Below are 15,173 nucleotides of genomic sequence, written 5' to 3' on the forward strand. Positions count from 1 at the left end.
AACTCAAGTGATATGATCGAATCCTAAGCTTATGGTTGGGTCTTGTCCATCACATCATTCTCCTAATGATGTGATCCCGTTATCAAATGACAACTCATGTCTACGGTTAGGAAAGCTTAACCATCTTTGATCAATGAGCTAGCCTAGTAGAGGCTCACTAAGGACATAGTATTTGTTTATGTATTCACACATGTATTTAAGTTTCTGGTCAATACAATTCTAGCATGAATAATAAATCTTTATCATGAACAACGAAATATGATAATAACTAATTTATTATTGCCTCTAGGGCATATTTCCGACGGGAGGGACGCCACAAAGAGGGAAGGAGTTCCCCTCCTTGCGCCAGCCTAGGGGGGAGGAGGAGTCCTCCCCCACTCCAATTCAGCCTCCCAAGTGGGAAAGGAGGGGGGGCGCCTCCCCCTATTGGGCCCTTGTGGCCCAATTCTCCTTCCACCACTTGTCTTTTAAGGCCCGCTGATATTTAATTAAATCTAAAAGCGTCCTAAATATTATTAGAGCCTTTTATTATTAGTTTAACATCTCTGGAAACATTTTTACCTATATATTATTTATCGGTAATAACCGGTTTTGCCCGGTAAACTCTGAACCATTCTGGTGACCACGAAACGCTTTCGATTCCTTTCCAAACTATTCGGAATATCACTGAAACCATTTCACAAATATATTCTCATTATTCTCGTCGTTGTAACTCGTGATTACCTTAAGTTTGTGACCATGTAGGTTCGGTAAAATATGGACATGAAAAAAAACCTTTTGATACACTGCATATGCAGCATTGTTTCCGTTCGGATTACAGGAGACAGTACATAAATCATGAACTACTCCAACTTCAAACATTCGGGTCAGTTGTAAAATACAAATACTACCTTTGTATACATGTTGAGGACTATACCTATGTCTAAAATCACCATCAATTTACAGATGGGGTTAAAGAATGTACTACTTCAAAAGCATAAGAATTATCAATCTAAAGAGAATATGCACACTGAACATCTGTCTTTTCTTTTCCAAAATAGCGGGAACGAGAGAAATAACTAATCTACCTAGTCCAACGTTTGGAATGCAGAATTGCTTCAATGACGAGAAACATACACGCGAGCATCTGGCACTCCCCTTCACCTCAGACACTGCTCAACTCAATCTGAATCTGAGTGTGTCCTGGAGGCACAGATGCATCCTGGATGCCATTCTGCTGCACCGGGTCAGGCTCTATGCCCCCAACATTTTCGCTGCTTCCTTCGACGGCCCCAAAATTATCACTGCCAGCTTCAGGGTAGGGTTGTGGAACAGGGCTGGGGTCGCCACCCATGGTATTCTGCAACGGACGAGACTCATCTTCGACCTTTCTCAACCGAGTGCATTTGGCATGAATTGACCTTATAATGCTTATCAACAGCATTAGAGTTGAAATGGATACTGTGATGACAAAGAGACCGGAGAAGCTTTGGAAAGTCAGAGGCGTGGAGTCCATGTCAGGGACCATGCTAGGACCCATTGGAGGTGAAGCTGAGCCGAACCATTTTCTTTCGATTCGTGAGCCCTCATCCCGTCCTGCTAGGTGCAGGATAGCAGTCGAAAGATTATGCACTAGCGGAGAACCTAGACGGAATGCCTGAAGATAAGAACACGATGTCAGCAACTTATTTTCTATCTAGATTGCAGCATAGCACTGCAAGAACAAATCAGGAATATACCAAGGCATTAAGGTTGAGTAGCTTACAAAGCCAAATCCAGGAGTCCTGTATATGGATCCAAGCATCCTAAAATCATTTTCGTACCGACGGTCAGAGAGGAAAGAAGTTAAATAAGGGATCTCATCTATGATAGCTGACACCCCTCCATTCTTGGAACCCATCCTCAAAGCAGCAGCATATTCTTCTTTCGTTGTGTAGTTCCTTAACCTGCTTTCACTGAAATTATGACTGACCAAGAAGGACCGCACAAATGAATCATCTTGGTATCCTACAAAGTCACCACTACTCCTGAGCTGGTCTAGATCTGTCATCAAAGGACGGAGCCTCTTTGCGGTCAGTATGGATGATAGGCTTGCTGTGTAGCTTTGTACAAGAATCAGCACCACAAAGCACCATACCACCACAACAATTTTTGACAAGGGGCTTCTAATAATAGGACCTGTGCATGGAATAACCAAAAGATTATATAATCTTAGAACTATGATGAGAAACTAATTAAAATACTTATTATAAAGCCTCGAATTCTGTCAGGAAGTTTAAGCTTAAGTACTCACCATGAGAAAATGTCAAAGTTGAGAAAATGAAGTAGAGGGCAGTGCTACATTGTCTCGATCTTGATCCTTGGTACTCCTGATTTTTGGGCAGTTCAATCATCCACACAACAAAGCCAGTATAGAAGAAGAAGACAATTGTTGCAAACCAAAGCCTCCCATTTAGTGGCTTTACAAATGTCCAACGGATTGTATCCGGTTCATCCTCGGCGAGCACAAGCATAGACACACCTGACTGGGTGTACGGCATTGTAAAGTCTGTGGTAGCGACTCGTTCCGCGGTTATGGTCACATCGCCTACTGCACCGTCATACACCTGTTTAGGATAGATGAAAATTAGCACAGATGAAAAGGTATTTAGGTACTACAAGAAATTACAATGTTGACAAAATAATACTCGTATAAGGATGAGATGAAACTAGTGTAGGATAAGCCTTACCCCGAAAGACACATTGCCTACTAGCTCATCATAAGTACCACGGAAGACGAAAAAATTATAGCACGGACGAGGATGCAAATTCCTCATAGCAGCCTCAAAGATATCAATGCTGTAGCCAGTGACGTTTTGTTTCTTGGAAACAGGATCAATAACGTTCACAAAAACTTGAAAGCCCAGTTTCAGCGGCACGGCAATCTTAAGCCCCGTCTTACCTCTGCATTTCTTCCTTGATTTCCTTGTACCTAGTTTTCTACTAATTCTTCTGCCTGTTCTCGGACTAGGAAAGGTTATAGTGTCACTTCCAAGTGTAAATCCAAACGTGGCATGGCCTCCTGAGGCTGCTACAGGATCTTCTATCCAGAAGGCACACAATGCTGGAGAAACACCAGAGAAGGAGAGAACCGGAACATGGTTGCGGCGGCGGCCTAGGTGTGTGGCGTAATCTGATTTGCCCAGTGTCCCAGGGCCCCATATGATGGCCTGCACTTGCCCATTCTTGATCAGGTCCTCGGCTGCGAAACACATACAGGTCACAAAATTAGACAAGCAAATAACATATAATCTAAAAACAATACTATATGTCTATTGATGCATTATTCTTATTCATCAAAGGTTTTTGCAATATTCATCAACGTTTTTTGCATCATTCATTGAAGATTCGTATGCAACGTGAGGCACTAGGTGTGTCGTGCATCTGCTCAGGGATCCTGGTCTGATTTCCTAACTTCGGCACCTACAAAAATAACTGAAGAGAAACTTTGGGCCTGCCGCTCTGTACCAGCCAGTGGAGAAGCAAGAAAAAATACCTTGTGGGCGAGAGCGAAGGGGGCATGGGCGCTAGCTGCAGCGAAGATGGAGGCCATGGCAGCGCACTGGATCAACATAGATCAGAGCGGCAGTGGGTTGGTACGGACATCGCCCATGGTCATCCGAGTGGTGGTAGGGCCGCAGACGGAGGAAGGACTCCGCATATCGGCGCTGGGCGGGAACAGCGTGACGGACATTGAGGCGATGTCCTGCCGTGTGCGCCGCCGGCCGGAGGCCGGCGACGGCCGCCGGTGCTGGGGTTATGGCGGCTGGAGCTGGACGGACGGAGCGCGTTGCTTTGCGAGGAGCCGAGAGAGCGGCTGGGAAGCGAGTGGGTGTTTGGGCCTGGGCCCTAGATTGGTGCGTTGCACGGGCCGGCTTTGCACTGGCCGAACTGTTTACGGATTTTGGATTAACTAAAAAAATACTAAAAAAACTAAAAAAATACTGTTTATGGATTTCGGATTTTTTTTTAGAAAAGGATTATGGATTTCGGATTAACTCCAAAAAAACTACTGGTTATGGATTTCAGATTAACTCCCAATGGTTCTACTCGGTTTTTTCTTCCTCTTGCTGCATGCTACACGTTAACAAATTGTTGTGTGGAGGAATCAACATCACGACTCAATTATATCCCTTTGTAAAATTTAAGAAATTATTTGGTTGCAGGGAAAATGCAGGAATTTTTCGTATAGGTAGGTGCATGCCATGGTTGTCATAGAAACAAATAATAAAAATCGTGAGGTTGTACTCGATGGAAATTCTCCTATGATACTACATACTCCGTCCGTCCCAAATTACTTGTCACGGAAATAAATAAAAATAAATATATTTAGAACTAAAATACATCTAGATGCATTTATTTCTGCGATAAGTAATTCTGGACGAGGGAGTACAAAGTAGGCCATAAAACATAAATCTTCTGACTTTAGAAACCAAAACATACTCCACTAGAAAAATTCCCAAAGAATGAAGTGCTCCGCAATCTATAACCAAAGAGGCCCTAAGAGATCAAGCACCAGAGTCCGACCTTCCTCCCTCTCCTCGTCTGATTGCTTCTTTCTCATGTTATCCTTCATTCCTTCTCTCCAAGACCACATCCATTCATTCTTTCTCCTCCCCTACTTCACCTCCTCTCATTAGCTCCACCATCGCAACGCTCCATATTCCCTATTCCACAGGATCTATATTTGGTCAGTGCCCTAGGGTGTGTTTGGTTCTGGTCACCGGATGGAACGTAACGGGTCCATCCCATGCCTGCCCCGCGTTTCCGTGTTCGGTAGTAGCGAAGCGCTAGAACCCACCCATTCCCCCTGAGTGGAATATTCCCCTAAGATCTGGAATACGCTCGTACCTCCGATTCCAAGGAATCACACGGAACGGCTCGGCCTCGCGTCTTTCTTCTCCCCCTGCGACTCCCGCAACCGCGCCGCCGCCACTCCCTCTTCTATCTCTCCATCTGCGCCACCCGTCTCTCCCACTAGTGCGCCGCCTCTCCTCTTCCATCCCTCTCTGGCGATGCATCTCCATCACCTATCAGCTCCGCGTCGGGTGGCTGCAGATCTCCATGTCGAGCTGCTGTGGATCTCTGGCGATGCTCCATGTCGGGTCGCTGCGGATCTTCGTGAGCTGAAACTGGATCGCGGTAAGCGGCTGCACCTCGCAAGCAAGCTATGTGCTGGTGAACTCGTTGCTGTCCCTCAGTAGCGACTTTGTGGTGTCGGCCAGTGACTGCCAGCTCCGGCTGCAGTGCTAATCCCTTATCTATGTGCCACAGTTGGGCAAGCAGCGACAATCAACTACTGAATCGATTCGGGAATACGTATTATTGTGTTCTGAAACTTGGTAGATTTTCCTAATCACAGCAGCATGATTTTGTGTAAATGGCTAGTATTTTGACATATCTTTTGACATATATATGGATGGAGGCTTTGCATTTTGACATGAATATGAATGCATAACTTGTATTTTGACAGTTTTTAGGCTAGTTTTTTGACAGATTTTTGACATGTACTATATGAGTGAATAACTAGTATTTTGTTTGGCACTTTTTATTATGTGTTATAAATACAAAGACTAATGACAATCATGCATATATGTGACATCAAATGCCTTCCATTACTTTATTTCTAACTAAACACTGAAATGGAACCGTTCCATTATACCTACTTGCCCAACCAAACGTAGGAACGGAATCAACCCATTCTAGTGGAATGGAATGTCACGAAACCATGACATTCCATTCCACTTCGTTCCCGAACCAAACACACCCCTAGTGAATCCCTCTAATCTTGGAGTTGTCGCGGTACTCACTGGCCTCAGTTGCCGCCAAGGTCAGACAACCCTCCCTATCACCCCCCCCCCCCCTCCCCCTCCTCATTCTCCATAAAAAACGTTCGTAAAAAACTGACATTCAGATTTTTATCATTTCAGCACATTTAAGGCCCTTGTCCGGAAGTGCAATTGTCGCATGAAACAAGTATGTCATGCTTAAATTAAGCTCGTATTATCAAGATGTAAATGATGCAAAGGAGATACTTCCTCCTTTTCGGTTTATAGGGCTCAAATCTGAAATCTCATCAACCAAAGCATTTTGTGTGTGGAAAAATGTATCTCATACTTTACAAAACTACTTAAATTAAACTCATGCATTAATTTGGATTAATTGCAGTGCATGCATGCTTGGCCACTACTCCCTCTGTTCCTATATATTTGTCTTTCTATATATTTTAACAAGTGACTATATACGGAGCAAAATGAATGAATCTACACTCTAAAATATGTCTATATACATCTGTATGTGATAGTCCATTTAAAATCTCTAAAAAAACAAATATTTAGAAACAGAGGGAGTAGATGAATAGGAATATTACATGCATTGGTGTGTTTCTTTTTAATTCTTGCATGCAGAGATTTAATGCGCCTCGAAAATTAAAAATGAAATGAAGATGGGCCATTTAAATTGAAAAAACAAAAAAAATTGAAATAAGTCCTATAAACCGAAAAAGGAGGTTTAAACTTACCAGCGTGTGCGGCCGTGGCGAGATCCCCGCGCGAGCCCCGCACACGCAGCTCGACCCGTGCGGAGCCGGAGCCGGCGTGAGCGGCATGGAAGTCGTCCAACGCCCTGGAAATGCAGGCGCGCCTCTCCCTCCCCACGGCGCTCGTCAGGTCCAGCACCACGCCCACCCGCACCGGCGCCGGCACCACCGCCCCAGGCAGCGGTGCAACGGCGACGGCGCAGCTCCAGAGCGCGAGCAAAGAGAGGAGCACGAGCACAGCTGCCGGCCCCGCCATGAGAGTGCGCGCGCGGTTGAGTTCTCGCTACGTACTGATTCGGTGTAACTTGCTTGCTGATCGAGTTGCCGGTCCGTCGTGTACATATATGTTGATGCGTGCCGCGTGGCGAGCGAGGTGAAACATAGCCGTCGTGTACATCGCTCGCCACGCGACGGCGAAATTTCCTGGGCGTACAAAACCATCCGACTGTTGATCCGTTCTTCCTCCATCGCTAGACGCAACAACATGATCAATGTCAATGCTTAAGTTGTTACCCGCAAAAAAAAAATTAAGTTGTTGCGTCAACCGCCCAAATGATTCCAACGGCCACATGACGTTAAATATTGCCGTATGCATAGTCTTTTGCTGGTACGCGGGAATTGGATGTGGTATGTGATATCTCAATCTCACGGGGTGCTGGGTTACAGGGATTAGATTAGAAAAAGTCTCTTTTAGTCCCTGTGTAATCAAATAGGAGGGACTTTTTCTTAAGGGACTAGAAAAAGACTTTACTGAAGGGTCTTTTTTCTTTAGTCCCTAGGACTAAAAATAGTCTAATCCTTGCAACCAAACGAAAAAGGGTTTCTCCCGCTTTATATATAAAGCAGAACCGCCAAGCATCCAACAACAAAGGGTAGCATAGTGCAAAGTACAGAAAGCAAAGCAAATAAAGGAGGTACGGCTAGGGGCACAACCAAAACAAGCCCCAACTACAAGGAATGGAACTCTAGTGAGGCTCCGGCGGCGGTGGTGGAGACGGCGGGGACATCGCGGCAGTCGTAGAACGAAGATCGGCGACGATGGAGTCGATGTAGCCACGGTCGCGCCGCTTGCTAAGTGGTCTCCACGAGCTATAGAAATCCACACATTTTAAAGACAACGCCAGTGACACGGCAAGGAATGACGTGCTCGATCACTAATTTATTGCGGCAATTCCAGAGGGTCCATGCCAGGGTGCCTACCGTGACCCAAAGAGACAGCCTACTAATAGGCGGGGAATCTAAGACCTCCCTAAATAGGTCAGGGAGGTCATCATGGCACCAAGATCCACCCACGATGTCCGGAAAGCATAAGAAACGCGCCGACGGGCATCGAAAGAAGATGTGGTTAGAGTCTTCCGGGACGCCACAGACAGGACAAAGGCCATCACCCGGGCCATTCCGCTTCTGGACCTCCGTGCCCGAGGGCAGACGGCCACGGACCCATTGCCACATGAAGATATGTATCTTCAGTGGTAGCTTGATTTCCCAAAGAACCGTAAGTTCATTTGGACCCGGAGTCGGCAATATTGCCCGATATAGGGACTTAGTCAAGAATGAACCACTCGGCTCAAGGTGACAGGTCATGGAATCAGATTTGGTCGAGAGGTTGTGCAAAGCTATGCATTCCAAAAGCTCGTCCCACTGCGGTCACTCAAGATCCCCAAAGGTGCGACAAAAGGAGATGAGCCAAGGTCCTGAAGGGCTGCTTCCACCGAGAGCTGTGGGTGGGGCAGATCGAGAATAGGGCATAGAACCTTTCTGCGAACGGTCTAGTTCCCGTCCATCGATCCAGCCAGCATAATGAATTAGAACTCGAGCCCACAACAATTTTTGTGCCTATCCGAAGGACCGGTAGCAGTTGAATAATTGACTGCCAGAACTAGGACCACCCCCCCCCCCCACCTTGGGGGCGAAGGCGAGTGGTTGCCCACGCAAATACTTTGCGCGGATTACATCCAACCATAGCCCACTGGCACCGGTCTCAATGCGCCACAACCACTTGGCGAGAAGGGCGATATTCATGCTCTTCGAGGAAATCACACCAAAGCCACCTTGATGTTGGGGAACGCGGTAATTTCAAAAAAAAATCCTACGGTCATGCAAGATCTATCTAGGTGATGCATATCAACGAGAGGGGAGAGTGTGTCCACGTACCCTTGTAGACCAAAAGCGGAAGCGTTTCAATAACGCGGTTGATGTAGTTGAACTTCTTCGTGATCCAACCGATCAAGTACCGAACGTACGACACCTCCGCGTTCAGCACACGTTCAGCTCGATGACGTCCCTCGTGCTCTTGATCCAGTTGAGGATGAGGGTGAGTTCCTTTAGCACGACGGCATGGCGACGGTGATGATGATGCTACCGACGCAGGGCTTCGCCTAAGCACTACGATGGTATGATCGGGGTGTGTAACTGTGGAGGGGGGCACCGCACATAGTTGGGAGAGAAACTTGTGTGTTTTAGGGTGCCCTCCTGCCCCCGTATATAAAGGAGCAAGGGGGAGGTCGGTCGGCCCCTAGGGAGCCCCCCCCCCACCACCACCAAGAGGGGAGTCCTACTAGGACTACTAGTCCTAGTAGGATTCCACCAAGAGGGGGAGAGGGGGAAGGAAGGAGAGGGAGAGGGAGAAGGAAAGGGCCCCCCTTCCCTAGTCCAATTCGGACCCAAGGGGGAGGGGGCACGCGGCCTGCCCTGGCCGCCCCTCTCTCTCTCTCCACCAAGTCCCATGTGGCCCATTAGTTCCCCCGGGGGGTTCCGGTAACCCCTCTGGCACTCCGGTTTTACCCGAAACTTTCCGGAACACTTCCGGTGTCCGAATATAGCCGTCCAATATGTCAATCTTTATGTCTCGACCATTTCGAGACTCCTCGTTACGTCTGTGATCTCATCCGGGACTCCGAACAAACTTCGTTCATCAAAAACACATAACTCATAATACTTATCATCATCGAACGTTAAGCGTGCGGACCTTACGGGTTCGAGAACTATGTAGACATGACCGAGACACATCTCCAGTCAATAACCAATAGCAGAGCCTGGATGCTCATATTGGCTCCTACATATTCTATGAAGATCTTTATCGGTCAAACCGCATAACAACATACGTTGTTCCCTTTGTCACCGGTATGTTACTTGCCCGAGATTCGATCGTCAGTATCATCATACCTAGTTCAATCTCGTTACCGGCAAGTCTCTTTACTCGTTCTGTAATACTTCATCCCGTAACTAACTCATTAGTCATATTGCTTGCAAGGCTTATAATGATGAGCATTACCGAGAGGGCCCAGAGATACCTCTCCGAAACAGGAGTGACAAATCCTAATCTCGATCTATGCCAACCCAACAAACACCTTCGGAGACACCTGTACAGCACCTTTATAATCACCCTTTTACGTTTTGATGTTTGGTAGCACACAAAGTGTTTCTCCGGTATTCAGGAGTTGCATAATCTCATAGTCTGAGGAACGTGTATAAGTCATGAAGAGAGCAGTAGCAATGAAACTGTAACGATCATAATGCTAAGCTAACAGATGGTTCATGTCCATCACATCATTCTCCTAATGATGTGATCCCGTTCATCAAATTACAACACATGTCTATGGTTAGGAAATATAACATCTTTGATTAACGAGCTAGTTAAGTAGAGGCATACTAGGGACACTATGTTTTGTGTATGTATTCACACATGTACCAAGTTTCCGGTTAATACAATTCTAGCATGAATAATAAACATTTATCATGATATAAGGATATATAAATAACAACTTTATTATTGCCTCTAGGGCATATTTCCTTCAGTCTCCCACTTGCACTAGAGTCAATAATCTAGTTCACATCGCCATGTGATTTAACACCAATAGTTCACATCTGTATGTGATTAACACCCATAGTTCACATTGCCATGTGACTAAGACCCAAAGGGTTTACTAGAGTCAATAATCTAGTTCACATCGCTATGTGTTTAACACCCAAAGAGTACTACGGTGTGATCATGTTTTACTCGTGAGAGAAGTTTTAGTCAACGGGTCTGTCACATTCAGAGCCGTATGTATTTTGCAAATATTCTATGTATACAATGCTCTGCATGGACCTACTCTAGCTAATTGCTCCCACTTTCAATATGTATTGAGACTCAGAGTCATCTGGATCGGTGTAAAAGCTTGCATCGACATAACTCTTTATGACGAACTCTTTATCACCTCCATAACCGAGAAATATTTCCTTAGTCCTCTAAGGATAATTTTGACCGCTGTCTAGTGCTCCACTCCGGGATTACTTTGGTACCTCCCTGCTATGCTTATAGCAAGGCACACATCAGGTCTGGTAGACAACATTGCATACATGATAGAACATATGGCTGAAGCATAGGGAATGACTTTCATTTTCTCTCTATCTTCTGTAATGGTCGGGCTTTAAGTCTGACTCAACTTCACACCTTGTAACATAGGCAAGAACCCTTTCTTTGACTGGTCCATTTTGAACTTCTTCAAAACTTTATCAAGGTATGTGCTTTGTGAAAGTTCAATTAAGCGTCTTGATCTATCTCTATAGATCTTGATGCCCAATATGTAAGCAACTTCTCCGAGGTCTTTCATCGAAAAACTCTTATTCAGGTATCCCTTTATGCTATACAGAAATTCTATATCATTTCCAATCAATAATATGTCATCTACATATAATATTAGAAATGCTACAGAGCTCCCACTCACTTTCTTGTAAATACAGGCTTCTCCAAAAGTCTGTATAAAACCATATACTTTGATCACACTATCAAAGCGTTATTCCAACTCCGAGAGGCTTGCACCAGTCCATAAATGGATCGCTGGAGCTTGCATACTTTGTTAGCACCCTTTGGATCGAGAAAACCTTCTGGTTGCATCATATACAACTCTTCTTCCAGAAATCCATTCAGGAATGCAGTTTTGACATCCATCTGCCAAATTTCATAATCATAAAATGCGGCAATCGCTAACATGATTCAGACAAACTTAAGCATCGCTGCGGGTGAGAAAGTCTCATTGTAGTCAACTCCTTGAACTTGTCAAAAACCTTTCACAACAAGTTGAGCTCTGTAGACAGTAACATTACCGTCAGTGTCGGTCTTCTTCTTGAAGATCCATTTATTTTCTATGGCTTGCTGATCATTGGGCAAATCCACCAAAGTCCACACTTTGTTCTCATACATGGATCCCATCTCAGATTTCATGGCCTCAAGCCATTTCGCGGAATCTGGGATCATCGCTTCCTCATAGTTCATAGATTCACCATGGTATCTTTACATGACTTCTAGAACAGGATTACCATACCAATCTAGTGTGGATCTTACTTTGGAAGACCTACGAGGTTCGGTAGTAACTTGATCTGAAGTTTCATGATCATCATCATTAGCTTCCTCACTAATTGGTGTAGTAGTCACAGGAACATATTTCTGTGATGAACTACTTTCAAATAAGGGAGCAGGTACAGTTACCTCATCAAGTTCTACTTTCCTCCCACTCACTTCTTTCGAGAGAAACTCCTTCTCTAGAAGGATCCATTTTTAGCAACAAAGATCTTGCCTTCGGATCTGTGATAGAAGGTGTACCCAAGAGTTTCCTTTGGGTATCCTATGAAGACGCACTTCTCCGATTTGGGTTCGAGCTTATCAGGTTGAAGTTTTTTCACATAAGCATCACAACCCCAAACTTTAAGAAATGACAACTTTGGTTTCTTGCCAAACCACAGTTCATAAGGCGTCGTCTCAACGGATTTTGATGGTGCCCTATTAAAGTGAATGCAGCCGTCTCTAAACCATAACCCCAAAATGATAGCGGTAAATCAGTAAGAGACATCATAGATCGCACCATATCCAGTAAAGTACGGTTACGAAGTTCAGACACACCATTTTGCTGTGGTGTTCTAGGTGGTGTAAGCTGTGAAACTATTCCACGTTGTTTCAAAGGAAGACCGAACTCGTAACTCAAATATTCTCCTCCACGATCAGATCGTAGAAACTTTATTTTCTTGTTACGATAATTTTCCACTCCACTTTGAAATTCTTTGAACTTTTCAAATGTTTCAGACTTATGCTTCATTAAGTAGATATACCCATATCTGCTCAAATCATTTGTGAATGTAAGAAAATAACGATACCCGCCACGAGCCTCAACACTCGTTGGACCGCATACATCTATATGTATTATTTCCAATAAGTTAGTAGCTCGTTTCATTGTTTCAGAGAACGGGGTTTTAGTCATCTTGCCCATGAGGCACGGTTCGTGAGCACCAAGTGATTCATAATCAAGTGATTCCAAAAATCCATCAGCATGGAGTTTCTTCATGTGCTTTATACCGATATGACCCAAATGATAGTGCCACAAATAAGTTGCACTATCATTATCAACTTTGCATCTTTTGGCTTCAATATTATGAATATGTGTATTATCACTATCGAGATTCAACAAAAATAGACCACTCAGCAAGGGTGCATGACCATAAAAGATATTACTCATATAAATAGAACAACCATTATTTTCTGATTTAAATGAATAACCGTCTCACATCAAACAAGATCCAGATATAATGTTCATGCTCAACGGTGGCACCAAATAACAATTATTCGGGTCTAAAATTAATCCCGAAGGTAGATGTAGAGGTAGTGTGCCGACGGCGATCACATCGACCTTGGAACCATTTCCCACGCGCATCATCACCTCATCCTTAGCCAATCTTCATTTAATCTGTAACCCCTGTTTTGAGTTGCAAATATGAGCAACAGAACCAATATCAAATATCCAGGCGCTACTACGAGCATTATTAAGGTACACATCAATAACATGTATATCAAATATACCTTTCACTTTGCCATCCTTCTTATCCGCCAAATACTTGGGGCAGTTCCGCTTCCAGTGACCAGTTCCTTTGCAGTAGAAGCACTTAGTTTCAAGCTTAGGTCCAGACTTGGGTTTCTTCTCATGAGCAGCAACTTTCTTGCCGTTCTTCTTGAAGTTCCCCTTCTTCCCTTTGCCCTTTTTCTTGAAACTAGTGGTCTTGTTGACCATCAACACTTGATGCTCCTTCTTGATTTCTACCTCCGCAGCCTTTAGCATCGTGAAGAGCTCAGGAATAGTCTTGTTCATCCCTTGCATATTATAGTTCATCATGAAGCCTTTATATAGCTTGGTGGCAGCGATTGAACACTACTAGGGAAAAGGCTACTAGCAGCGCGGGTAAATTGGCTACTAGTAGCGCGGGTACCCGCGCTACTAGTATCGCGCTACAACTAAAAGTTAGTAGTAGCGTGGGTGCAACCCGCGCTACTACTAAAAAGTTAGTAGTAGCGCGGATGCCACCCACGCTACTACTATTTAAAGCCCGCGCTACTAATAACAAAACAGTAGTAGTGCATCTATTATAACACACGCTACTAGTATCTTAAATACTAGTAGCACACATTTTCCCCCCACGCTACTACTAACAAATTAAGAATAAAAATATAGAAAATAGATGCAGCATTCATGGATGAAGATCAGAGACACGTCCATTGCAAAATAAATTAAGGTCACAGGACCATCTTAACACTTGCACCATTCATGGATGCAATATTGAACATCTCAACTGCAAGAGATCATGTGATTCCATTTAACAGTAAACGCACACAACCAAAGGTGGGTACCTTTCCTAGTGTTCCACCAATAGCCTAAACATACCACTTCTCTAAATGTATCTACCAAGGCTCGGAGTTCAGATGCTGGTGGACCCCAATCCTCCCTCTCCCCAAATGATGGTATCGAGGTCCTCCACCTCGGCGACCTCCGGCGTCACGATCACCTGGACGATCATCTGTGCGACGCGGTCGCCAGGCTTCACGGCGAAGTCCACCTCCGAGTGGTTGAAGAACACGACGCCCACCAGGCAGCGGTAGTCCGCGTCGATCACCCCTATGGCCACGTCGGGAAAGTGAAAACTTGTTAGTGCTCGTCAGCGTCCAAATCCAGTAGGGTATTTTCTTACTTTTTAGCACATGCACATGAATCAATAGTAATAGCCAGAGGGTGGTCCTTACTTGTTGCACGAGACGTGAAGAAGGGCGGGTCCCCTCCTTGTTACACGAACGAATCATTAGGAGACATTGCCGCGAGCCGTGAAGAAGGCTGGGTCCCCTCCTTTTGTAAATAGCTCAGGTGCCTAAAGTTGTAAGGAATCTTAATACAATGAACTCGTAGTACTGCATAATAACAAGAAAACGAAAAAATAACCATGAATCCTAAATAAAAAGATCATTCTATGAGCCAGGTTGACAGTTTTGAGACGACATAAGCATCCTACATGAAAGAATTACCAGGATTTGTTTATTCTTTAGTGTTGATCTCCACAGGTAGCTAGCAGTGTATGCTGATGCACAAAGTACACATCGAACCCCGCAAAACCAAAAACATTTTCGAGTGAGAAACAAACCAACTGACTGCTCGACCCTAAAAACAAACATTTTTTTGTGACTTTCCCTCTCCGTTAGTACAAAAGGCAGAGAAATAATTTTTTTTTTGATTTTCATACTACAAAAGGAAGTAAAATAAACTAGAATTTTTTTGTGTTTTTTCGTGCGCTCAATCAGAATGCTATGGTTTCTACAAAACTG

The 15,173-nt window shown here is 44.6% G+C and overlaps 2 protein-coding genes across 2 annotated transcripts; both read right to left on the reverse strand.

Moving 5' to 3' along the window:
* Positions 1–865: 865 nt before the first annotated feature.
* LOC123157651 (glutamate receptor 2.8-like) lies at positions 866–3,571 on the reverse strand. Its single transcript, XM_044575905.1, has 5 exons — positions 3,487–3,571; positions 2,709–3,220; positions 2,273–2,585; positions 1,745–2,157; positions 866–1,636 (listed from the first exon to the last, which is right to left on the reverse strand). The coding sequence occupies exons 1-5, from the start codon at positions 3,569–3,571 to the stop codon at positions 1,145–1,147; spliced, it is 1,815 nt and encodes a 604-aa protein (XP_044431840.1). The 3' UTR covers positions 866–1,144.
* Positions 3,572–14,278: 10,707 nt separating this feature from the next.
* LOC123162581 (deoxyuridine 5'-triphosphate nucleotidohydrolase-like) lies at positions 14,279–14,657 on the reverse strand. Its single transcript, XM_044580358.1, has 2 exons — positions 14,549–14,657; positions 14,279–14,475 (listed from the first exon to the last, which is right to left on the reverse strand). The coding sequence occupies exons 1-2, from the start codon at positions 14,655–14,657 to the stop codon at positions 14,279–14,281; spliced, it is 306 nt and encodes a 101-aa protein (XP_044436293.1).
* Positions 14,658–15,173: the final 516 nt, after the last annotated feature.

The sequence above is a fragment of the Triticum aestivum genome, chromosome 7B (assembly GCF_018294505.1).
Source record: "Triticum aestivum cultivar Chinese Spring chromosome 7B, IWGSC CS RefSeq v2.1, whole genome shotgun sequence".
Taxonomy (NCBI): Eukaryota; Viridiplantae; Streptophyta; class Magnoliopsida; order Poales; family Poaceae; genus Triticum; species Triticum aestivum.

Excerpts from the sequence above, each read along its gene's own strand:
- LOC123157651 (XM_044575905.1), bottom strand. The coding sequence starts at position 3,571 with ATGGCCTCCATCTTCGCTGCAGCTAGCGCCCATGCCCCCTTCGCTCTC. Across the intron at positions 3,221-3,486 it reads TCTTGCTTCTCCACTGGCTG|CCGAGGACCTGATCAAGAAT; the intron begins GTACAGAGCGGC and ends TGTGTTTCGCAG. Across the intron at positions 2,158-2,272 it reads AACTTTGACATTTTCTCATG|GTCCTATTATTAGAAGCCCC; the intron begins GTGAGTACTTAA and ends TTCCATGCACAG.
- LOC123162581 (XM_044580358.1), bottom strand. The coding sequence starts at position 14,657 with ATGATTCGTTCGTGTAACAAGGAGGGGACCCGCCCTTCTTCACGTCTC. Across the intron at positions 14,476-14,548 it reads TCATGTGCATGTGCTAAAAA|GGGTGATCGACGCGGACTAC; the intron begins GTAAGAAAATAC and ends ACGTGGCCATAG.